The sequence below is a fragment of the Hyperolius riggenbachi genome, chromosome 10 (assembly GCF_040937935.1).
Source record: "Hyperolius riggenbachi isolate aHypRig1 chromosome 10, aHypRig1.pri, whole genome shotgun sequence".
NCBI lineage: Eukaryota > Metazoa > Chordata > Amphibia > Anura > Hyperoliidae > Hyperolius > Hyperolius riggenbachi.
The window spans coordinates 249,084,947-249,111,370 of NC_090655.1; the positions used below are offsets into that span (position 1 = coordinate 249,084,947).

The following is a 26,424-nucleotide window of genomic DNA, read 5'->3' on the forward strand; positions in this document are numbered from 1 at the left end:
AGATACTGTACATCATATGAAAGGTCCAACTCCATTCCTCAGTATAACAATCTTCTCAACAAATGGGTAGGACATAGGCTTAAATTCACTAAGGGCAGTTTGGTAAAACAATGTTGGCCAGTAAAATACATTCGGTATTTTACACTTTTTCAAATTCACAAAAATTTCCCGCATGCAATAAAAGTTTGGTAATATACCAAAAAGACATTAAATTCACTAAGCCCATCTTGGTAAATGTCACCAGATGTGGAGCAGGTCAGGCAGGAAGCTGTATGTCTTCCCACAAGTGGTGTGCATGAGTCGGGTTTTCTGTCCAGTGTTTAGATGTGCTGCAGCCACTGGAGGGAGCTCTTCTAAATACCACTATATAGAGATGCACATCTAAAGAGAAACAGAGAAGACTTTTTAAATGTCTCCATCTCCTGCTCTGCTGTTCTGAAGTCCCGCCCTCCAGAGTATTGGATCAAATGGGGTGGGTAGCTGGGCTGACTGGCTCTCCCTATTGGCTGTCTGCTACATCTGTCAATGTTACTGCATGGAGATTGTGAGTTACCGGCTGGTCAGACTGGAGGTAAATACCAAGCACTTTTAGACTCCCTGCACACTGCAAATCCGATTTGCGATTCCGATTTTCCTTGGATGCGATCAACATAAGAAGAAAAATGCAGAAGAAAAGCAGCACGCAGTACCAATTTAAAATCACAAATCGGAATCACATGTAAAATCCTGTCAAAATCACAAATCAGAATCGCATGTAGTGTGCAAGAGCCCTTACTTGGTTTACTGAATGCTTTAATCTTTGTGAATTGTAATTTCTTGACATTTCTAGAGGTATTTACCAAACAAGTCTGTAATTTACCTCACTAGTCGGTAATTTTACTTTTCAGTGCTGTCATAGGTTTAGTAAATTGGCATTTGCCAAGGTGATCTGTAAAATCAGCTGTTTTCTGAATTACTGAATGCAGTAATGGTTAGTGAATTGAGGTCACAGTGTAGATGTCATCAACACATGTTTGGTTTTACTTTTTTTTTTTTTTTTTTTTACATTGGCCGTAGAGTTCTAACCAATGCCATGACAAAACTATGGAACCTCTGACCTCTACAACAACCTTTATGATTCATTGTGCATTACTTGAAGGGCCACAATCGTGAAAAAAAATTAAAATACTGTAAATGTGTATAAGAAGTATTTTTCTCCCATTTAAAACACATGATACACATTTTTTCCTATACAGTAGGCAGTAACAATCTGACAGATCTGACAGGTTTTGGACTAGTTCATCTCCTCATAGGGAACTCTCAGTATTTTCTTTATTCTTTACAAAAGGGAAGGCTCTATACCAAGATGCTGGCCTCCCTACTTTTTTGCACCCTATTTTGGGATTTGGACTGAGCAACTGCCGTTTAGTTACAGCTTTTTAAAATGAAGAAATCCCTAAAAGTCCTCATGAGGAGATAGAGTAGTCCAAAACCTGTCAGAGTTTTATAAGCTATTGTAAGTGAAAGCGATGTAAGAAAAAATAAATTTACATTGCATTTTATTTTGTAACAAATGTACATTTTATACATATGCATTTTAAATTTGAAAAAATGTTTATGATGGTGGTCCTTTAAGAAAAATAATTGTGCGTTTATAATTTTGTGTTTCTCCAAAAGATGGACGGTACGCCTGGTACAGCTCAGAGGGACAACTTTCTCCAGGAAGAAACCCCATTACCAGAAATATGCATCACAGAGGTCACTATGTGAATGTGTCCAGTCCCTCAAATCCCATGAGCTATGTACGATTCCATGGACAGGATTGGTTAGATAATCCATCTTATTCTGCAGAATCCTCATTGGGCACATCACAAGCTGACAGAGACGGAGGTGACAAGATCTGGCAATGTTCTGAATGTGACAAATATTTCACCAGGAAATCATACCTTCTACTACACCAGAGAGTCCATACCGGAGAGCGGCCCTTCTCATGTTCTGAGTGTGGGAAATGTTTCATTCAAAGGGGAGACCTTACAAGACATGAGAAAAAACACAGAGGGGAGCATCCCTTCTCATGTTCTGAGTGCGAGAAATGTTACTTCACTAAAGGACAGCTTCTGAAGCACCAGAGAATCCACACAGGTGAGCGGCCTTTCTCGTGTTCAGAGTGTGGGAAAGGCTTTAGTCAGAAAGGAAGTCTTCTTATACATCTGAGAAGTCACACAGGCGAGCGGCCTTTCTCATGTTTAGAGTGTGGGAAATCATTTATCGTGAAAGCACACCTTCTTAGGCACCACAGAAGCCACAAAGGTGAGCGTCCTTTTTCATGTTCTGAATGTGGGAAATGTTTCATTTCTAATGAAGACCTTCTGAGGCACCAGAAGAACCACAGTGCGGAGCAAACGTTTGCCTGTTCAGAGTGCTGGAAATCTTTCTGCAATGAACGAGAGCTTCTCACACACCAGAGAAGTCACGGCGGTGAACGGCCTTATTCATGTTCAGAGTGCGGTAAAGATTTTGTTCACAGGGCCACCCTTATCGCCCACCAGAGAAGCCACACAGGAGAGCGTCCGTTTGCATGTTCAGAGTGTGGGAAATCATTCATGCACAAAGCAGACCTCCTAAGGCACCATAAAAGTCACACGGGCGAGCGCCCTTTTTCCTGTTCCAGCTGCGAGAAGCGTTTCATTCTGAAAGCTACCCTTCTCAGACATCAACGCTGCCACACAGGCGAGCGGCCTTTTTCCTGCTCAGAATGTGGGAAATGCTTCAGCCGCAAAGAACAACTCCTCAAACACCACAGACGTCATACCGGGGAGCGGCCTTTTCCGTGCCCCGACTGTGGGAAATGCTTCATTCGCAAAGGAGAGCTTAGCATACACCAGAGAAGGCACACAGGAGAGCGTCCTTTTTCATGTGATGAGTGTGGGAAAAGTTTCATTCGGAAAGGAGAGCTTCTCTTGCATCAGAAGAAGCACAGCTCATAAGTCGGGCGATAAGCTGAAATCTCATAAGATGAGAGGTTCCATCCTCAGATGAGGACTTGCGGCAATGTCTCACCACTAGGCTGAGTCACCTGCTGAGCATTTCCTGTTTATCTGGTGAGGACTCTGGGGGCGGAGCAGGTGAGCCCAGGAAACAAAATGCTATCATCATCCGTATGACTGATATCAGCGTGCAGCTGTGACCCAACGCTGGAGAGCCTTTTTACTTTTATTAGCCTAAAGCTTTAATCATATGGACTTTAGCCAAGAGGCCACGGTAACATAATTGCACATGGACTTTTTAGATACTGTTTATACATACAAGATGGAGAACTTGGCTTTGTATGAGAAAAGATTCTGTCGTGTATGGCAAAGTTACTAAATATTGTTTACAAGACCCCGTGGAGCGTTGTCCCCTGGATTGCTAGAATGGACGCTGGCTCTTAAAGAGGCACCATAGTGACATATAGTACAAAGTAGTAAATTATTCAGGATACCCACTTTTAGCATACAGAAACACTTCCTGTATCTATATATGGCTTTATTTTGGTACGTTAGCCCCACCCTCCCAGTGACGTCTCAGCCTAGGCTGTTAAACTTCACAGAGCATTCTGTGAGACCAGATGTTGTTTCTGCAGACTTCGGAACATACAACAAACAAACATGCCTCAGTGATGCACCTGCCAGCAGTGAAGATGTTGCCGTCTGTGATACATTTCAGAATTTAGATCAGGGAGAAGAAAGGTTTTAGAATGGGTAAACTCTGTGTTTGCAAAGGGGAATAGAAGCCTATGAGGTTGACTCCTACTGATAGCGCAGCGTAACAGCACAAGTAAGCTACTGTTACACGCGCTAGTCAATCACTGTGATTTAATGAGTGCTCTCTTCACACTACACGCACTAGTGGCAGACTAGCGTGCGTTACCTAGCAGCCGATGCCTTAATTGGCTGCACCATAGTGACTTATTGCTACTGCGATACTTCACTAACGCGGGCACAACCTACTACATGAATTCCTGTAGTAGCAGCCACACTAGTGAAGTATCCAATTAAGGCATCAGCCGCTGCTAGGTAACACACGCTACGCTGCCACTAGCATACGTAGCATGCAGGGAGCCCTCATTAAGTCGTGGTGATTGACAAGTGCGTGTAACAGTAGCTTATTTGCATTGCTACGCTGCCCTATCAATAGTGAATCAACCCCATTGTCATTACTCACACAGTTTGCATTCATAATAATCACACATTTTGCATATATGATGCAACTGTTAACTTAAAAAATATTTTAGAAGAGTCATTTGTGGGACAGCTGTTAGGAGAGTGGGTGTTTCCCAGCACACAGCCGCCATATGACCCCACCCACCTCTTCCCACCACTGCTGAGAGATTACCAGGGATGCCCAACACAAGTAATCACCAGTGGTTACTCGTGATTCAAATGAAGATTAATTTCTGCAGGTAAGCGGCGGGGATATAAGGTGTTAATTACCTATAATTATGCCGTCCACCCTGCGTTCCAAAGAGGCTGCACACATCCTATTTGTCGCTCTACAAGCCTCACTCTGGCTTGAAGGAGGAAGTGCCCGTAGTGAGGCTTGCAGTGCATCCAATAGGACGCATGCAGCCTCTTTGGAACGCAGGGCGGATGGTGGAATTATAGGTAATTAACACCTTATATCCCCGCTGCGCACCTGCAGCAATTAATCTTCATTTGAATCACTAGTAACCACTGGGGGTTACTCATGTTGAGCATCCCTGGAGATTACCACACTGTAGCTCAGCAGAGTCTTATCTTCCTGTCCACAACCCCACCCACCTCTCCTCTCTACTGTTGAGAGATTACCGCTCTGTAGCTCAGCAGAGTGTTATCTTCCTGTCCACAACCCCACCCACCTCTCCTCTCTACTGTTGAGAGATTACCGCTCTGTAGCTCAGCAGAGTCTTATCTTCCTGTCCACAGCCCTGCCCACCTCTCCTCTCTACTGTTGAGAGATTACCGCACTGGAGCTCAGTAGAGTCTTATCTTCCTGTCCATCTGTACATCTCCTCTTGTTGCGCCTTGCTGCAGTAAGAAATTGTTTCTTAATTACTGCTATTTTATTTATCACTTTCCTATAAATTGGGGTGTGAGAAAAGTCTAAAGCTATATCACAGTGCTCCCTCTTCCTGACTGGCTGTCTCACGTGGATGGGGATGTGGATAGGAGGAGGGAATTGGATGGCTGTTAGACTGCTGTTCTGTCAGCCACGCAGCATCCTTCCTTGGCACAGAAAGACAGTTTTGTAAACCCAGCCATCCAAGTTAAAAAAAAAATTAAAAGTCCAACACTTTGTTCCCTCTGAAATCATGCTGCAATGATTATGTATTATGCTGGTGCGCGTGGAATGTGGGGCAGAGCTACAGCTCACAAGCTGGCACAGGCCCCTCCCTCCTGCCCCTCCCTCCTGCTTATTGATGGGAGAAGCACTGTGTCTATATCAGCTTGGAAATGGGGCGGGGCTGTCTCTGTATGGACCTGTATGTTCATAAGGAACCACCAGAAGTACAATCTGCCCCCAGCATGCTTTGCAAGAGTAGCAAGCCTAACACCACTAAGGTTAACTCAGCAGCCCTTAATTGCTGGTGTCACAATTCTGGAGGTGTGCCCAAGGCAACCGTTGAGTTAAATTAGAAACTCAGTAATGTCAACAACCATCGAGGAACGGTTCAGAGTTGAAGTCTTTATTATTATTGTTTTATAAAGCGCCAACATATTCCGTGGTGCCATACAAAGTAGGAAAACAAATGGGGTATATAATAATACAGACAATGATATACATCAAATATGGACACTGGAACAAAAGTACAGAACTGGTGATTACAATGACAGATGTAAGATGATGAATAAAATGTATAACAGTGTGAGCTATGAAATTAATAATAAAATCCAAGACACAAAAGGGTGAGAGAGCTGTGCCCTTGCAAGCGTAGAATCTAAAGTTGTGCACCTGTCTGGACTTTGGCCTTCAAGAATAAGACTTCTGAGTGTGTTTTGGGGGATGCAAGTCTCGGTTCTGGATACAGCTGCCTAAGAAGAAGTCATTAAGAAATTAGGAATGCCTAAAATGGACTTTGGCGAAATCGAGCTGGACTTTTACATAGTTACATAGTTATTTTGGTTGAAAAAAGACATACGTCCATCGAGTTCAACCAGTATAAAGTACAACACCAGCCTGCTCCCTCACATATCCCTGTTGATCCAGAGGAAGGCGAAAAAACCCTTACAAGGCATGTTTAATGAGTTTATTCAGCCTCTGTTTATTGTAGTTTGGCATTATTAGCCTTAGCTGATTGTATTACATGGTTACACTCCTCAAAGAAACCTTACAATGTGGGCAAAATATTGCATAAAATATACAGTATAATGTTATTTCAACCTACATACGTCGGTTCCTTTGTTGTTTCACTGAATGCAATTGTGTTCCGCCACCCTGGACAATGTGCCAAGTTGTGAGAAAGACTGTGGCCGCCGCTGGTGATAATGGTTGCCTCTCTTCACCTTAAAGTGGGGTGAAACCCAAATCTCATCGATGGTTTAAAAAGCATTAAAAACTAATAGAAAAAAAGATATACCGTAAGTGGTTTTGATGCTAGTGAAGAGGTAATACTGAAACCTGTACTTCACTCATAAGCTATACAGTATAAGCTACTTGATAAGAGTACCCTTGCCCTACTGAAATGATCAGATTGTGTTCGGCTAATACTAAAGGTGCATACATACCTTTGATGGGTATTGCCCATTGGGAATCAGCATGTGACCCCCCTGGGCGGCATCGCTGGGCTGGGCTGCACACATGAGTGTTAGCTGTGTAGCTGATGAAGCACCGTGTTGCAATGCCAAGGGCGATGAATGGCGCATGCGATACGTTACGGGGAGCGAACAATGGGATCGGTGTCACTTGGGGTGAGTAGATACGCCATGCGGATCGCTCGTAGGTTGGAGGTAGGCAGTCAGGTGCTGCCGTACACATGCCTCATCATCAGCTGAGGCGGTCATTCTCGCCGCCTCAGCCGACCTAAGTAAGGCATGTGTATGGGCCTTAACCCCTTCCAGACAGCCTAACACCGATTGGTGGTGGGAAGGTGGCAGCCCCAGGACCGCCTAACGCTGAAAGGCGTCAAGAGCGGTGGGGGAAGATTAGCGGGGATCACGCGCTCTGTCTGGCAGTGGCGATCACTGCTAGCAGGCTGGAAAAAAAGAAATGGCCTTTTCTTTTGTTTGTACAGCATTGCAATCTAATGCAGCGCTGTACTGGGGACAGCCCTGTGACTCGCTTTCCCCTGGAGCGGCTCCGATCGCGATCCCCTCTCATAGGTTGATGCCTGTCGGAGAGGATCGTCCTGATTGGCTGTTGGGGGGAGGAGAAATAGTAATTATAAAAAAATTACAAATAAATTAATAAACAAAAAAAAACCTAAACCCTGCAGCAATGATCAGTGCCCACCAACAGAAATCTCCGTACGTGGGCAGATTGGGGGGGGGGGGGCCTGTGATCCGGAACAGGTTAAAGTGTACCTGAGACAAGAAGGCCCGGGCAGACGCACTTCAGTCCCTGGGAGCAATCAGAACACCCCCAGGGACGGTAGCGTGACGTGGGAGCGTGCCGGGCTGCGTAAGTGCGACAAAGTGTGACTCGGCCAGGCTTTCGGGCTGAATTACCGGGGACCGGAGTCACCTGGGGAGACGGCGAGGGACAAGCCTGAGACGCTTCTTGTCTCAGGTTCCCTTTAAGCTGTGTAAACAATGTAGAAAATCTTCTGCTGTATACAGGGGGGAGGCAGAGAATTTTCACTACTTAGTTTGTATAGCAATTAATTACAATCTGATCATTTGTCCTGCAGCCAGCTATCTTATCCATTAGCTTCAATGAAGTGTAATTATGCCTTGGAATAACATCAGACCTGTCATTTTATGTTTTGTAGTCATTCATTTTTTTTCACTGCGTTTAAGGTTTTAAAGCAAAAATGTAATTTTGAGTTTCATACCACTTTAAAGAGAAACTCCGACCAAGAATTCAACTTTATCCCAATCAGTAGCCGATACCCCCTTTCCCATGAGAAATCTATTCCTTTTCACAAACAGACCATCAGGGGGCGCTGTATGGCTGATATTGTGGTGAAACCCCTCCCACAAGAAACTCTGAGGACTATGGTACTCTTGGCAGTTTCCTGTCTGTGAACCTTGCTGCATTGTGGGAAATAGCTGTTTACAGCTGTTTCCAACTGCCAAAAAAGCATGCAGCAGCTACATCACCTGCCAACAGTAAAAATGTCACCATGTAATCAATGTCAGAATGTAAATCAGGGATTTAAAAGATTTTACAATGAGCAAACACTGACTAAATCATTTATACATAATTATTGTAAAAATGAAGCACTTTTTTTATTAGGTACATTATTTTCACTGGAGTTCCTCTTTAATTGTACTTAAAGTGTCATCTACCACTGTAAGACAAATGTGTATATAGTATTAGTCAATTAGTGCTACTTAGAACTTGCCTGTGTTCTTTTCTTACCTTTTTTTCATCGTAAGGGTTAAGCCAAGACTGTAATTCACATATCGGATGAAATTGGACTGCAGTATAATGTATCCTGAGGCCTAATTAGAGATGATCAAATTTGGCAGTGTGGGTAAAGGTGGCCACACACCATACAATAAAATGATCCGATTTTAGAGGCAATTAGAAAAATATTATCGGATCTCACAAAACAATGGAAAGCTTTTTTTTTTTCATTCGAATGAAAAATCCAATTTCCCGTTTTCTTCGATTTTTATCAATCCGGAATACTGGAATTGTTTCTTCAATTTTTTAAAAGATTGTATGGTGTGTGTGTTAGATTGTCAATTTATTAATATACACACTCTAGCAATTTTTTCAGAGTTTCCAATCATTTTTATAATAATTGGGGGAAAATTGGACGTGTGTGGTACATTGGTCATATTTTTGAAATGTTACAATCAGTCTGAACAATTGATTGCATTTCTTAAATTGAACAGAAATTTAAAAAATTGTATGGTGTGTGGCCACCTTAAGGCAAACATTTCTGACAGCAGGAAATATAGAATAAAGATATAATAAGATTACTAGGTCAGTATTTCTCTGTATGGAAGCTGAATAAACACAAAGAGTGGCAGCAGACGCCAATAAAAATTCATAAAACACTGCCCTATTTTGGTTTGTCTCGTGTTTACCCAACTGCGCATTCCAAATCTCGTTCAAAACTCTTCCTCTCTCATATTCCTGTTTGTGTTCCCCAAGGCTCAGTCCTTGGACCTGCACTTTTCTCTCTTTACACTCCCTTCCTTGGCAAACTCCTACAATAGCATCTGTGTAAAGCCTGGCAGATCTATTTTCCTTCTTTTCAGTTCCCTTGCCTCAATCTTCACCGCAGATATTACCCTATGTTCTGCGTTCCCGCTCAGCCTCTTGAGACTTCATGTGTCACCCCCGCATTCCGTTACCCCCTGGCCTTAAAGATGAAAAGCTGTAAAGTTTAATATATATGTGTACACATATGTATAAGATGTACATTTGCAGTGTAAATGACTTTATTTCTATGTAACTGTCACTTACACTGAGGGCCCTTTCACATCGGGGTTGGGCAGTGCGGTAAAAATACCCGGCAATGAAATTTTATGGAGACTTTCATACTGCCAAGGTATGGCGTAATGCGACGACAGTGACGTTTTCGCTGCATCCCCGACGCTAGGACAAAACTCGTCATGTTAGTCTGTGGTGACGCGTTTTTTTTTTTAAATGCCAGCATTGCAGCGCGCATGCATGGAAGCGTATTTTACCAATACGCTTCTGTGCACTTTCTCATAACCCGAAGCAAGAAGTGACGGCAAGCGCACGTCACTTCCTGCTTGGCTGGTCGCCAGACACGGAACATTGCGTAACAACACGGTGTTCCCTGAAGGCCTGTTTCTGGTGGTGCGGCGGGCACGACACACCGTATCGCTGCCACCAGTTTACAGTGAGAAACCGTGTTTCTAAGTGTTTTTCATCTGAAGGTTCACACCTCTTACTGACGGGTTTTAGACCAATCCAGCTCCACTTTAATTTCAAAAGAACTTAGTGAACAGCAATTGCCCAATCCAATGGTGTTGCAATTAAATAGGCAATATCTGTACTGACCTTTGCCAGGGAGTTCATTTAAAATAATAAAGGAAACATTTAGGTACTCCCACGAGGGGAAGGACTGGTCCAAATCCTGTCAGTTTTGAGCTAATCTCATCTTGCCTAGGCCAGGCCATCCCAGCAAATGCTTCCAGAAATTCATCATGTAACCTACAGGTATCTAAAGCCACTATGTATGGTAAAAGCGCATGAGTCTAGACTAGCATTACAAGGAATCTTATCAGACGACATCTACATGGGTGGTCTGTAAGAAGGAAACATGCTGTCCTAAAAGATCATTAAAGCAACACTAAACTAAGTTAAAGACCAGACCTGCTGGAACAATGTGTTCTGGGCAGACATAGAGTACTCTAAAGCCTCCAGAAAACGCAGTTTTTATGCTACAATGTTGTTATGCATGAATGCCCCCTATGAAACGCCGCATCCCTGAGCTGATTTGGGCAGCGCATCCACATTGAGGCAGAGCTTTGAGCAGTAGCTCTGCCTCTCCTCAGTCAATCTGCGCGGATTTCCGCCTCTCCCCCGCCCCTCTCAGTCGTCTTTCACTGAGGGGGGCGGGGGAGAGTCAGCGATAGTGCTGATTGACGTGCAGGGAGACAGAGCTACAGCCCAAAGCTCTGCTTTCCCAGGCAGCAAAATCCACGACCAGAAAAGTCGTGGATTTTGCCCTGTGGTTTGTGGGAGATTAATTGAGATTTCAGCCGCGGGGATGCAGTGTTTCACAGGGGGCATTCATGCCTAGCAACATTGTAAAATACAAATGCGTTTTCTGGAGGCTTCAGAGTCCACCGTACCAGAACACGTTTGGTAAAAACCATAGTGAGCACTTCAGCAAAGTAACTATACACCCACTGTAAGGGCCCATTCACACTAGAGCGTTTTGCCGCGATTCTGGCAAAACGCTCAAACGCTACCGCTTTTTAAAAGCGCTAGTGTAATAAAACCCTATGGACCCGTTCTTACTTGGGCGATCTGCACTAATCGCTGCAAATCGCCCAAAAGCACCCAAAAACGTGAAATGTAAACGCGTCGCCTGCACCATTTTCAGGCGATTTCCCGGCGATTGCATTTCAGTGCTATAGAAGCGCTAAACGCAATCGCTGCAAAATCGCCGCAGTGTTCTGTGATTTTCCCGTGGAAAAATTACTCCTGCAAAATGCCGGCAAAAATCGACAGCGTTTTTAAAACGCAGGTGTGAATGGGCCTAAAGCATGGTGGCGGAAACCGAAAACATTATTTGGGGCTGTTTCTCCCAAAGGAGGAAACCCAGAAATTAGAGCCAAGGGCATCCTTACATTTTCCACAGAAGGAAACAACATAATTCTTTTCAAACAGAACTGGAAACTCAATTTTACATAGTTTATTTTTCAATTACTTCACATTTTTCTTTATAGGCTATTTTAACAGAAAAATAAACAAATAAACAAACTCTGCCCACATTTGCTTTAAAAAAAAAGGTCACTTAAGGCGTTAGAGAGAGAGACGTTTTCTTCTGATCTGAACACAAAATGTCCATGTTTGTAAGCCTCATATAAATACAATTGTGCAAATAATTCAAAAAAAAGTTAGAGGGGACTGGAAATTATACACTAAGGCCTAGTGCACACCGGAGCGTTTCCGCTGCGGTTTGCGATCTGCTTGCGGGTGCGGATCCGCTAGGGTAATGTATTTCAATGGGCTGGTGCACACCAGAGCGGGAGGCGTTTTGCAGAAACGCATACTCCCGGGCTGCTGCAGATTTTGGATTGCGGATGCGTTTCTGCCTCAATGTTAAGTATAGGAAAAACGCAAACCGCTCTGAAAAACGGCACTTCAGAGCGGTTTGCCAGGCGTTTTTTGTTACAGTAGCTGTTCAGTAACAGCTTTACTGTAACAATACATGAAATCTACTATACCAAAACCGCTACACAAAACCGCAAAACGCTAGCTTAAACGCTTCAGAAAAATAAGAAAAAGCGTTTCAAAATCTGCTAGCGTTTTGCGGATCTGCTAGCGGGTTTTGGTGTGCACCAGCCCTAAGGCCTGAAACACACCAGAGGAGTTTTTCTGAGCGTTTTGAGTTTTCAAATCTGCTGCTAATGTTATCCTATGTGTCTGTGCACACTGGAGCAATGAGGTTTTGTAAAAAAAACCCATAGCATTACATTGGGAAGAGCTTTTAGAGGTTTCAAAACCTCTTCCCAATGTAATGCTATGGGGTTTTTTACAAAACCTCATTGCTCCAGTGTGCACAGACACATAGGATAACCTTGGCAGCAGATTTAAAAACTCAAAACGCTCAGAAAAACTCCTCTGGTGTGTTTCAGGCCTAAGGCCTGGAACACACCAGAGGAGTTTTTCTGAGCGTTTTGAGTTTTTAAATCTGCTGCTAATGTTATCCTATGTGTCTGTGCACACTGGAGCAATGAGGTTTTGTAAAAAACCCCATAGCATTACATTGGGAAGAGCTTTTAGAGCTGGTGCACATCGAGCGGCTTTTTGGGCGTTTTCAGATCCGCTTGCGGCTGCGGATCTGCTTGGTCAATGTATCTCAATGGGGTGGTGCACACCAGAGCGGGAGGCGTTTTGCAGAAACGAAAAATGCCGGGGTGAGGCATTTTTTTGGATTTCGGATGCATTTCTGCCTCAATGTTAAGTATAGGAAAAACGCAAACCGCTCTGAAAAACGGCACTTCAGAGCGGTTTTGCAGGCGTTTTTATTACAGAAGCTGTTCAGTAACAGCTTTACTGTAACAATATATGAAATCTACTATACTGAAAACCGCAGCAGCAATCCGCAAAACGCCATAGAAAAATAAAAAAAAGCGTTTCGAAATCTGCTAGCATTTTGCGGATCTGCTAGCGGTTTTTGGTGTGCACCGGGCCTTAGAGGTTTCAAAAGCTCTTCCCAATGTAATGCTATGTTTTTTTTTTTTACAAAACCTCATTGCTCCTGTGTGCACAGACACATAGGATAACATTAGCAGCAGATTTAAAAACTCAAAACGCTCAGAAAAACTCCTGATGGTGTGCCCCAGGCCTTACTTAGCAAATAATATATTCACTCACTCAGGTAAAGAGTTAGGCCACATACAGACATCAGACCATAGTCTTTGGAAAATGAAAGATCACAGACCAATCTTACCACCCTTCCTGTAGTATAAGAGCCATACTCTACACAGTCTTTTCTATGGAGCAGAACTCCACATCAGAAAAAAATCATTGCAAGATGCTGCACACACAGATGCTGTACAGACACAAAAGATCAGTATCTGCAAAAGATCTGTTCCTGCCAAAGATCCATTCCTGCAAATTGCAATGATAGTCTATGAGATCTGCAGATCATCATACACACATGATTTAACTGACATTCATCTGCAGATCAGATCCACCAGGATGGATTTTCAGATCTGCAGATGATTGCTTGATCTGCAGATGAATGTCAGTTAAATCATGTGTGTATGATGATCTGCAGATCTCATAGACCAGGGCCGGCTTTAGGGGGGGGGCAAGAGGGGGCAGAGCCCCCTCAAATAGACTTCTTGCCCCCTCAAATATGCTGCTGCTTCCTGGTCCATGGAACGCAGACACATTTCCTCTATCTCCGCTGTGCTGTGTGTAGAGGGCGGAGATAGAGACACTCAGTAGCCTGGTCGGGTATCACATGGGGCCAGGCAGCCAGTGAGAGAGGAGTGAGACACTCTGCTCTCTCACTGGCTGCCCGCCCCATGTGATCCCGGCCAGCCAGCCACAAGTATCTCTGTATCTGAATGAGAAGGATGGGCGCGCTGGGGAGACATGAGAGGAAAAGGCAAGTGATTTATGTCTCCAGTCCCAGCCGCCCAGCTCTCTGCATACACAGGACACAGCCTGTCAGACTGCCCTGTGTGCTGCTGATGGACGGCGCTATGTTGTGTATAATGTACGAGTCCCCTGACCTCCCACACTGACCTGAGGACCCTGTGCCCACATCACTGTGATGATTGGTGGGCAGGGGGATACTCTTTTATTAATAACTGATTCCTATCTGCAGCTCAGGGAGCAGGAACAATCTGCACAGAGGTCAGATATACTCTGTGTAATGGCTCACCCCCCTTCTTTTCACTATTCAGTCTCACTGACTGACCTGCCCTCTGCTCTTCTATCTGCTCTGCTCTGCTCACTTCAGCCTGCATTTTCTTTTAACCCTTTCACTGCCTGTCCTAGCTTCTTAAGCTTTGTGTATCCTAATTTAATCATTTGTAGCTGCTGCTGGTCTCCTATTAAGAATGTCTTAAAGTGTACCAGAGATGATTGACAGTGTTGTATACATACCTGGGGCTTCCTCCAGCCCCATGCGCACAGATCACTCCCACGACGCCGTCCTTTGCTGCCTGCTGCTGCGGTATTGGGTCCCGTTAGTTCTGCCAGTCTACCCAAGGGAAGTGCGCCCTCTACGTATCTCTTCGGTGGTCGCTGGAGAGATACGTAAAGAGCGCAGTTCCTCTTGCGCAGACTGGCTGAACTAACGGGACCCAATACCGCAGCAGCAGGCAGCAGAGGACGGCGGCGTGGGAGCGATCTGTGTGCATGGGGCTGGAGGAAGACCTGGGTATGTATAAAACAGTATCAATCATCTTTGGTTTCCTTTAAGGGTGCCATACATCAGCAACTTGGCAGTGTATTTTTGGTGAAATGCTGTCAGATCACATATATTTTTGGGGGATGCACTACAGCAGAGCTCAAACTATCCCAGCAGACCTTTAACACCACTGCTAAAGTCATGTATATTTGGCCCCACCCATGACCACACCCACGGTCTGCTGCATGACCACGCCCATTTTTTGGCGCTACGCGCGGCGCAGGGGTTTTTTATGCCCCCTGCAAATTTCTGGCTGCCCCCTTATATGTGCCTGTCTAGAACCGGCCCTGTCATAGACTATCATTGCAATTTGCAGGAATGGATCTTTGGCAGGAACAGATCTTTTGCAGATACTGATCTTTTGTGTCTGTACAGCATCTGTGTGTGCAGCATCTTGCAATGATTTTTTTCTGATGTGGAGTTCTGCTCCATAGAAAAGACTGTGTAGAGTATGGCTCTCATACTACAGGAAGGGTGGTAAGATTGGTCTGTGATCTTTCATTTTCCAAAGACTATAGTCTGATGTGTGTATGTGGCCTTAGGCTCCGCTTCACTAAACCTTTACCCTCAAAACAGCCTCACTTCTTTGTGGCCTGAATTCCACAAGGTGTTGGAAACATTCCTTTGACTTCGTGCTTCAAGTAGACATCACTAGAGTATAGAAAGAGGCACACTTCTGGCTGGGAACTTGTGTTCTGTTTATCGGGCCCCGCCCTTCACCATGTAGACATTACACCATTTCTGCAGATTCAGGCATATCTCACATTCTACCAAAACCCAAACCACTCCCACCTTCATGGCTAACACAAGAAATGTGGGCTCCATGGATTATATTGTCATCTGACTCCACCACCATCTGTGTTCCTCAGAAGAAAGGATTAGGGCCAGCCATAGTGCACCTACATGAGTGCACCTGCGCAGAAGCACAGTGCCAGCCATAGTGCTTCTGCATGAGCATGTGCACGTCTGAGCAGAAGCACAGAGCTAGCCATAGTGCGTCTGCATGAGTATGGGCGTGTCTGCGCATTAGTACAGGGCCAACCATAGTGCACCTGCATGAGTATGAGGCTGCCTGCGCATTAGTACAGGGCCAGCCATAGTGCACCTGCGTGAGTATGAACACGCCTGCATAGAAGCACAGGGGGCAGGGGCAACCATAGTGTGGCTGTGTATAGGCACATCTGCGCAAAAAGCACAGGGCCATCCATAGTGTGCCTATGTGAGTATGGGCACATCTGCGCAGGAGCAAAGGGCCAGCCATAGTGCACCTGCATGAGTATATGTGTGCCTGCACAGAAGCACAGGGCCAGCCATAGTACACCTACATGAGTATATGTGCGCCTGCACAGAAGCACAAGGCCAGCCATAGTACACCTACATGAGTATATGTGTGCCTGCACAGAAGCACAGGGCCAGCCATAGTACACCTACATGAGTATATGTGTGCCTGCACAGAAGCACAGGGCCAGCCATAGTACACCTACATGAGTATATGTGCGCCTGCACAGAAGCACAAGGCCAGCCATAGTACACCTACATGAGTATATGTGCGCCTGCACAGAAGCACAGGGCCAGCCATAGTACACCTACATGAGTATATGTGCGCCTGCACAGAAGCACAGGGCCAGGCATAGTACACCTACATGAGTATATGTGCGCCTGCACAGAAGCACAGGGCCAGCCATAGTACACCTACATGAGTATATGTGCGCCTGCACAGAAGCACAGGGCCAGCCATAGTACACCTACATGAGTATATGTGCGCCTGCACAGAAGCACAGGGCCAGCCATAGTACACCTACATGAGTATATGTGCGCCTGCACAGAAGCAAAGGGCCAGGCATAGTACACCTACATGAGTATATGTGTGCCTGCACAGAAGCACAGGGCCAGCCATAGTACACCTACATGAGTATATGTGTGCCTGCACAGAAGCACAGGGCCAGCCATAGTACACCTACATAAATATATGTGCGCCTGCACAGAAGCACAGGGCCAGCCATAGTACACCTACATGAGTATATGTGTGCCTGCACAGAAGCACAGGGCCAGCCATAGTACACCTACATGAGTATATGTGCGCCTGCACAGAAGCACAGGGCCAGCCATAGTACACCTACATGAGTATATGTGTGCCTGCACAGAAGCACAGGGCCAGCCATAGTACACCTACATGAGTATATGTGCGCCTGCACAGAAGCACAGGGCCAGCCATAGTACACCTACATGAGTATATGTGTGCCTGCACAGAAGCACAAGGCCAGCCATAGTACACCTACATGAGTATATGTGTGCCTGCACAGAAGCACAGGGCCAGGCATAGTACACCTACATGAGTATATGTGTGCCTGCACAGAAGCACTGGGCCAGCCATAGTACACCTACATAAATATATGTGCACCTGCACAGAAGCACAAGGCCAGCCATAGTACACCTACATGAGTATATGTGTGCCTGCACAGAAGCACAGGGCCAGCCATAGTACACCTACATAAATATATGTGCGCCTGCACAGAAGCACAGGGCCAGCCATAGTACACCTACATGAGTATATGTGTGCCTGCACAGAAGCACAGGGCCAGCCATAGTACACCTACATAAATATATGTGCGCCTGCACAGAAGCACAGGGCCAGCCATAGTACACCTACATGAGTATGTGTGCGCCTGCACAGAAGCACAGGGCCAGCCATAGTACACCTACATGAGTATATGTGCGCCTGCACAGAAGCACAAGGCCAGCCATAGTACACCTACATGAGTATATGTGCGCCTGCACAGAAGCACAGGGCCAGCCATAGTACACCTACATGAGTATATGTGCGCCTGCACAGAAGCACAGGGCCAGGCATAGTACACCTACATGAGTATATGTGCGCCTGCACAGAAGCACAGGGCCAGCCATAGTACACCTACATGAGTATATGTGCGCCTGCACAGAAGCACAGGGTCAGCCATAGTACACCTACATGAGTATATGTGCGCCTGCACAGAAGCACAGGGCCAGGCATAGTACACCTACATGAGTATATGTGCGCCTGCACAGAAGCACAGGGCCAGCCATAGTACACCTACATGAGTATATGTGCGCCTGCACAGAAGCACAGGGCCAGCCATAGTACACCTACATGAGTATATGTGTGCCTGCACAGAAGCACAAGGCCAGCCATAGTACACCTACATGAGTATATGTGTGCCTGCACAGAAGCACAGGGCCAGGCATAGTACACCTACATGAGTATATGTGTGCCTGCACAGAAGCACTGGGCCAGCCATAGTACACCTACATAAATATATGTGCGCCTGCACAGAAGCACAAGGCCAGCCATAGTACACCTACATGAGTATATGTGTGCCTGCACAGAAGCACAGGGCCAGCCATAGTACACCTACATAAATATATGTGCGCCTGCACAGAAGCACAGGGCCAGCCATAGTACACCTACATGAGTATATGTGTGCCTGCACAGAAGCACAGGGCCAGCCATAGTACACCTACATAAATATATGTGCGCCTGCACAGAAGCACAGGGCCAGCCATAGTACACCTACATGAGTATGTGTGCGCCTGCACAGAAGCACAGGGCCAGCCATAGTACACCTACATGAGTATATGTGCGCCTGCACAGAAGCACAAGGCCAGCCATAGTACACCTACATGAGTATATGTGCGCCTGCACAGAAGCACAAGGCCAGCCATAGTACACCTACATGAGTATATGTGTGCCTGCACAGAAGCACAGGGCCAGCCATAGTACACCTACATGAGTATATGTGTGCCTGCACAGAAGCACAGGGCCAGCCATAGTACACCTACATGAGTATATGTGTGCCTGCACAGAAGCACAGGGCCAGCCATAGTACACCTACATGAATATATGTGCGCCTGCACAGAAGCACAGGGCCAGCCATAGTACACCTACATGAGTATGTGTGCGCCTGCACAGAAGCACAGGGCCAGCCATAGTACACCTACATGAGTATATGTGTGCCTGCACAGAAGCACAAGGCCAGCCATAGTACACCTACATGAGTATGTGTGCGCCTGCACAGAAGCACAGGGCCAGGCATAGTACACCTACATGAGTATATGTGCGCCTGCACAGAAGCACAGGGCCAGGCATAGTACACCTACATGAGTATATGTGTGCCTGCACAGAAGCACAGGGCCAGCCATAGTACACCTACATGAGTATATGTGTGCCTGCACAGAAGCACAGGGCCAGCCATAGTACACCTACATGAGTATATGTGTGCCTGCACAGAAGCACAAGGCCAGCCATAGTACACCTACATGAGTATATGTGTGCCTGCACAGAAGCACAGGGCCAGGCATAGTACACCTACATGAGTATATGTGCGCCTGCACAGAAGCACAGGGCCAGGCATAGTACACCTACATAAATATATGTGCGCCTGCACAGAAGCACAAGGCCAGCCATAGTGACCCTGAGTGAGTATCGGCGTAGCAGCTCTGGCTAACTGTGCAGAGTTGCAGACGTGGCTGTACTCCCGCAGTACAGACATGCTTATTCAGCATGGGGAGCGTAGGGTTGCCAGGTGTCCGGTTTTACACCGGACAGTCCGGTTTTTGTGCGCTGTGTCCAGTGTAAAAAAACATGCTAAACCGGACAATTAAGTTGTCCGGTTTTAGAGCCCCCCCCCCCCCCCGCAGCGCAGGAGGAGAACAGCGCAGCAGAGAGAGAGCTGGGAGCAGCGGTGGAGAAGGGGGGCAATCTCCCCCCCCCCCTTCCCTCACCTTAGGGTGCTCTCTCTCCCCCGCTGTCTCCTCCAATATGATGTGCAGGGCTGGCGAGTGGCTGCAGGCGGAACTTACCTCTGTGTCGCTCCAGCGCCGGAAGTTCGGGTCCCGCAGCCGCTGAGAATCTCATTCATGAGCCGGACAACACTATCAGTCTGAATAGTGTTGTCCGGCTCATGAATGATTCGGATCTTTGATCTGGATCTTTTTTGAGTCGAAACTCAGCGGCTGCGGGACCCGAACTTCCGGCGCCTGCGACACAGAGGTAAGTTCCGCCCGCAGCCACCCGCCAGCCTGCACATCAATATTGGAGGAGACAGCGGGGGAGAGAGACAGCACCCTAAGGTGAGGGAAGAAGGGGGGGGGGGAGATTGCCCCCCTTCCCCCCGCCCCTGGCTACCTATTCTGGGCACATATAGCCCCTGGCTACCTATTCCGGGCACATATACCCCCTGGCTACCTATTCTGGGCACATATAGCCCCTGGCTACCTATTCTGGGCACATATAGCCCCTGGCTACCTATTCTGGGCACATATAGCCCCTAGCTACCTTTTCCGGGCACATATACCCCCTGGCTACCTATTCCGGGCACATATACCCCCTGGCTACCTATTCCGGGCACATATACCCCCTGGCTACCTATTCCGGGCACATATACACCCTGGCTACCTATTCCGGGCACATATAGCCCCTGGCTACCTATTCCGGGCACATATAGCCCCTGGCTACCTATTCTGGGCACATATAGCCCCTGGCTACCTATTCTGGGCACATATAGCCCCTGGCTACCTATTCTGGGCACATATACCCCCTGGCTACCTATTCTGGGCACATATACCCCCTGGCTACATATACTGGGACATATATACCCCTGCCTACGTATACTGGGACATTTACACCCCTGCCTACATATACTGGGACATATATACCCCCTGGCTACATATACTGGGCACATATATCCCTGGCTACATATACTGGGAACACTGGCTGTTTGTCATTATGTGCATTTAGTGGTGAAAAGCTGTCTCTTTTGTGCATTTACTGGTGAAAAGCTGTCTCTTATTATGTGCATTTACTGGTGAAAAGCTGTGTCTTATTACCGGTATGTGCATTTACTGGTGAAAAGCTGTCTCTTGTGCATTTACTGGGGAAAAGCTGTCTCTTATTATGTGCATTTACTGGCGAAAAGGTGTCTCTTATAATGTGCATTTACTGGTGAAAAGCTGTCTCTTATGTGCAGTTACTGGTGAAAAACTGTCTCTTATGTGCACTGGACCAGTACTACTGGTGAGGACAGTTAGTGACATGGCTATGTACTCTGTAATGTGCTGCAGAAGATGTCAGTGCGATATAAATACTATAATTTTTTTTAAAAAAAAGCCCATTGCTTAGCCCCACTCTTCATAAAAGTGCGCTTCTGACTCCGCCCCTAACTCCACCCCTAACTCCACCCCTAACTCCACCCCCTGTCCGGTTTTCTCCATCAGCCGACCTGGCAACCCTAGGGGAGCGCAGTCACAAAAATATTTCTGACAAGCTCTTTTTAGTTAGATATGTTGAAAAGGTCCGTGTACGGCAACAGTGGGGCCGAGGACGATACTATCAAGGGGTTTTCCTCTACCTAGGTAGGTATCTAATTTTTGGGGGCCACCTCAGGTTTACTTGAATAGCTCCTTCATCAATTGCAACACATTTCAGTTGTCATCAAATAGCCATCTACCTATAGTCATATCTTTCTGACCAAGTTATTATAACCACTAAGAAAAATTGACTGATTCTGAAATTGAAAAATGTATAAAAATTGTATATGTGTGTGGCCACTTTATTGGCTGACTTCTGTGTTGTTTCTGTTTAAAGTGCTAGGTGGCCACCATGTCAGGCATATAATTCAAAACATGATTGTCTGGTTGTAATGGAGGGCCAGTAACAAGTGGAACAGCACAGAAATAGGTGGTTGCAGTTTATATAATGTCCATTAGATGGCGACAACAGTCGTTCACAGTGGAACGCAAGAACAGGAAGTGAAAGGTCAGAGGTGAGGTGGGAGGAAGTTAGGAATGGCATTGCTGGAACTGGCTGCATAGAGGTAATTAGGTAACTTCATAACTCCCAACTGTCCCTCTTTCGGAGGGACAGTCCCTCCTTGGGAGCCCTGTCCCTCTTTCTATGTAAATATTTGTATTTCTCTACTGAAAAATGTGTTTGATTGACTCTAAACTTTATTCCCATCCTTTAAATTGATGTATTTCTAATTTTCAAATGTTAATATGAAGGAAAATGAACCAGGATAGAAAGGACCAGTGTGGTATGAATTATAAAACAACACATTTTTCTTATGAAATCTTCATGGTATTCATGACTGGGGGTGTGATCAGAGTGTGGCAGGGGTGTGGCTTAAGTGTCCCTCTTTCTCATCTCAAAAAGTTGGGAGGTATGGGTAACATTTTATGTATAACAATATATAATTATTATATTATTGCTATGCTATTGTTATACATGTATTTCCCACTCAGTCTCTGCACCAGAAGTGCTTACACTCTAAAATCCCTCCCCAGCCACTAATACACTATTGGTGTCATTTATATTAAAAGTATTCATTATCTATAGTGCATTCCCCTAATGCTTGTTTTTTTTTTTTAATTACAGTGCTATATAAACCACAGTGATGATACTTATATGTCTCCGGCACAGAGCCTTTTACACTTCAGTGTTTAGTTTCCACTCTGTAAATGTTTACTTCTGTATAGAACTTAGGCTATATGCATAGCCGGCCTTTGATATGAGCGACCGGAGCGGTCGCTCAGGGCGCCAAGCTTCCAAGGGGGCGCCTATAGCAGGTTGCCTATACTGAGGGCACCTACACCTGATTTCTTATACTGAGGGCACCTATAGCTGGCTACCTTTACTGAGGGCTCCAACACCTGGCTACCTATACTGGAGGCACCTTCGCCTGGCTACCTATGGGGGGGATGGAGACCTTCAACTGACTTCCTATACTGAGGGCACCTATGCTTGGCAACCTATATTGAGGGCACCTACAGATGAGATGCTATACTGGGGGAACCTATACCTGGCTACCTACCTATACTGAGTCTGAGGGCGTTTTGGGGGGGGGGGGGCGCACTGCGGCTATAACACGTGGTGCAAATTGTAGGTGCTGTGCTATCATTGTAAATGTGGGAAGGCGGCTAACTGTCCCACTGATTGTTTTTATTAATATTCCTGAAAGGTCCTAGCCTTCATTTTTAAGTGTATTCAGGATAATGCACTCTTTCCATCTATTCGTGGTTATTAATAGTATTTTTTCTATTATACATACGTGACGTGTCACAGAGATCTGAGCAATTTGGCGTGATGTGTCACAACATCAAAAAGGCTGAGAACCACTGTTCTAGGAGATATCTCAGGAGAAATGGGGAATTGCACATGGGCCCATGTGTGTGTGCGTGCGTATGTGTGCACGTGGGAAGAGGATGAAGGGGGGGGGGGGGCACAAAATTCAGATTTCGCTCAGGGCACTGTAAAACCTAAGGCCGGCCCTGGCTATATGTATTGGGGCTGCAAACTCCCAAGGCCTAGGTCACCACTGGTCCTTAAAGAGAACCTGAGACGGCGATAATGGCAGTATTTATACTTACCTGTGGCTTCCTCCAGTCCTATGAGGTCCGTGGGTTCCCTTGCTGTCCTCTCTGGCGGCTCCGTTTAATTGTAAAAAGCTCCCGGTATTCTGTCCGGCCGCACTCTTCTGTGCATGCACAGAAGCCAATGACTGGCTGCCACTGGACAGAATACCAGGAGCTTTTACAATTGAACGGAGCTGCTCAAGAGGACAGCGAGGGAGCCCAGGGACCTTATGGGGCCGGAGGAAGTCCCAGGTAAGTATACATACTGCCATTATCCCCGTCTTAGGTTCTCTTTAAAGGACACATGAAGCAAGAGTGATATGGAGGCTGTCATATTTATTTGCTTGTCTTGCATCCTACTGATCTTTATGGTGTCAGTAGTGTCTGAGAAACAACCCTGACATAAGCATGCAGGTAATCCAGTCAGACTTCAGTCAGAGCACCTTATCTGCATGCTTGTTCAGGGTCTATGGCTAAAAGTATTAGAGGCAGAGAAGAGCAGGACTGGCACTGGCAAAACAGTATATTCATTTTTTCTTTGGTCTTGGACATAAAGTATACTCACTTGTTGCCTAACATCAGGCAAGGAGAATACTCAACTCTTTCCTGACACTGGACAAAGAATATACTCACCTCTTCCCTAGCACCAGGAAAAGTGCATACTAACCTATTCCCAGGCAGTGGGAAACCATATACTCACCTCTTCACTGATCCTGGGTAAAGAGAATACTTCTTCAATGATCCTGGGTAAAGTGAATACTTGCCTTTTCTTGGCACTGTTATAGACAATATTCTGGCCACAGCATACACTAACCTCTTTCCTGACTGAGCATAGAGTAAATTTGCCTCTTTCCAGTCTGTGGGCATAGAGTATACTCTCCTGTTTCAAGGCTGTGGGCATAGAGTATACTCGCCTCTTTCCTGGCTGTGTGCATAGAGTACACTTATCTCTTTCCTGCCTGTGGGCATACAATATACTCACCTCTTTCCTGGCTGCGGGCATAGAGTATACTCCCCTCTTTCCTGGCTGCGGGCATAGTGCATACTGACCTCTTTCCTAGCTGTGAGCACCAAGTACACTCACCTCTTTCCGTGCTGTGAGCATAGATTATACTCACCTCTTCCCTGGCTGTGAGCATAGCGTATACTCGCCTCTTTCCTGGCTGTGAGCATAGAGAATACTCACCTCTTCCCTGGCTGTAGGTATATAATATACTCACCTCTTTCCTGGCTGTGGGCATAGAATATACTCACCTACGGTAATACTAACCTCTTCTATGATACAGTGTAAATGAGCAAATAATATACTCCCCTCTTTCCTGGCACTCCTAGGGTTGGTAGGTCTCCCAATTAACAGATCCTGTGTTGTGGTTACAATTTATTTATTTATACATATTTAATATATCCCCATCCTGATAAAGTCCAGAACTCTATGACAAAGATCACCCTCAATGTATTATTTCTCGACAGACAAAAGCCTCCAGAATAGATCACCTTGCAACATCATTAGGGATGGAGGACTGGAGTCACATGACTGAGAGGATATTAAACCTCACTTTCGAGATCATCTACCTGCTGACTGGAGAGGTGAGGAGGATTCTGGGAGGTCACATGACATCACTCTTATCTCTGTTAATAAAACACACACCAGACTGGTGACGTGAGGGGGGTTCTGGGAGGTCACAGGACATCACTCTTATCTCTATTAATAAACACACACCTGACTGGAGATGTGAAGGGGATTCTGGGAGGTCACATGACATCACTCTTACCTCACTTAAACTGTACCTGAGACGGGGGTGCTGGAAAAAACTCATACTTACCTGGGGCTTCCTTCAGCCCCGTTGAGACCTTAGGCTCTCCCGGTCCTCCCGGGCCAACACAATCTGCCGCTAAGGCCCCGTGAAGTTTCTCCAGTCGGCCAGTAGGCACATGCGCAGTACAGCTGCGTGTTTACTGCCATCACACTCCTGCCTCCAAGAGCGATCTGCGCCTACACAGTAGTACTGCGCAGATGTAGTACACTCCCGGCAACGGAAGCTGCCCGGACCGGAGACACTTCAGAGGACCCTAGCGGCAGAACAAGATGTCACGGGAGGACAGCGAGGGAGCTAAAAGACTCAATGGGGCTGTTGGAAGCCCCAGGTATGTATGAATTTTCAAACACCGCCGTCTCAGGTTCCCGTTAATAAACACACAACTGACTGGAGAGGTGAGTGGGATGTTACATGACATCACTCTTTTCTCTATTGATAACACACACCTGACTGGAGAGGTGAGGAGGATTCTAGGAGGTCACATGACATCACTCTTTTCTCTAATGATAACTCATACCTGACTGGAGAGGTGAGAATGATTCTGGGAGGTCACACTACATCACTCTTTTCTCTATTGATAACTCATACCTGACTGGAGAGGTGAGGAGGATTCTGGGAGGTCACATGACATTACTCTTTTCACAATTGATAATACACACCTGACTGGAGAGGTGAGGAGGATTTTGGGTATAGAATATGACATGACGTCTATGCTGTCTGAGTGTACCATTGGTCTTTCAAAACAGACTTTTCCTCCTGTGAAGTCTGGCGACCAGGTGACAATCACAGTGCCTTTACCTCATTCTCCGACACCTGAGAACAACAGCAAGAAGATTCTAGAGGTCACCAACAAGATCGCTGAGCTTCTAACAGGAGGGGTGAGCAGCACTGCTTGGACCTATGGGACATTGGCTTCAATTCACAAAGTCTTACCACATGCGGTAAAGCAGAAAATAGCTGATTTTACTTAACATTTTGTGAAACGTCAACTCACTAAGGGGTTGATTCACTAAGAACACTCGCGCTATTTAATCTGCGCAACTTAATTTTGACTTTATACATGCTAAGCGCACTAATGGCAGTGTAGCATGTGTAATTAACTGTGGATAGAGTTATTGTGATAAGTTACTAGTGCTCACTATACATAGCATAGCGAGCGCTCCTCTATCCAACCCTAATTATTCACACTACGCTGCCATCAGCGCGCGTAGCATGTATAGAGTCAAAATTAAGGCGCGCAGATTAAATAGCGCGGGTAACAGGAGGTTACTCGCGCTATAGTTCTTAGTGAATCAACCTCTTAGGCCAGTGGTCCTCAAACTAAGGCCCGCGGGCCTAATGCGGCCTGCCAAGGCTTTTTTAATGCCCCCCCCCAAAAAAAAACAAAATCTATAACTTATAGATGCGGCCCAATGTACATTTTAAATATCGGCTGCCTGCATATAGAATAGCAGTACTGGCATCACCCATCCACATACT

At 46.0% G+C, this 26,424-nt stretch overlaps 1 protein-coding gene across 1 annotated transcript in view; it reads left to right on the forward strand.

Annotated features, from left to right (window-relative positions):
- Positions 1-26,424, forward strand: part of LOC137537065 (uncharacterized) — a 338,736-nt gene that overhangs the window by 109,164 nt on the left and 203,148 nt on the right. Inside the window, exons 18-21 of the mRNA XM_068259210.1 lie at positions 1,657-2,958; positions 21,485-21,591; positions 24,599-24,715; positions 25,692-25,823. Coding sequence (XP_068115311.1) covers positions 1,657-2,958; positions 21,485-21,591; positions 24,599-24,715; positions 25,692-25,823 — 1,658 coding nt within the window. The remainder of the gene's footprint in view (positions 1-1,656; positions 2,959-21,484; positions 21,592-24,598; positions 24,716-25,691; positions 25,824-26,424) is intronic.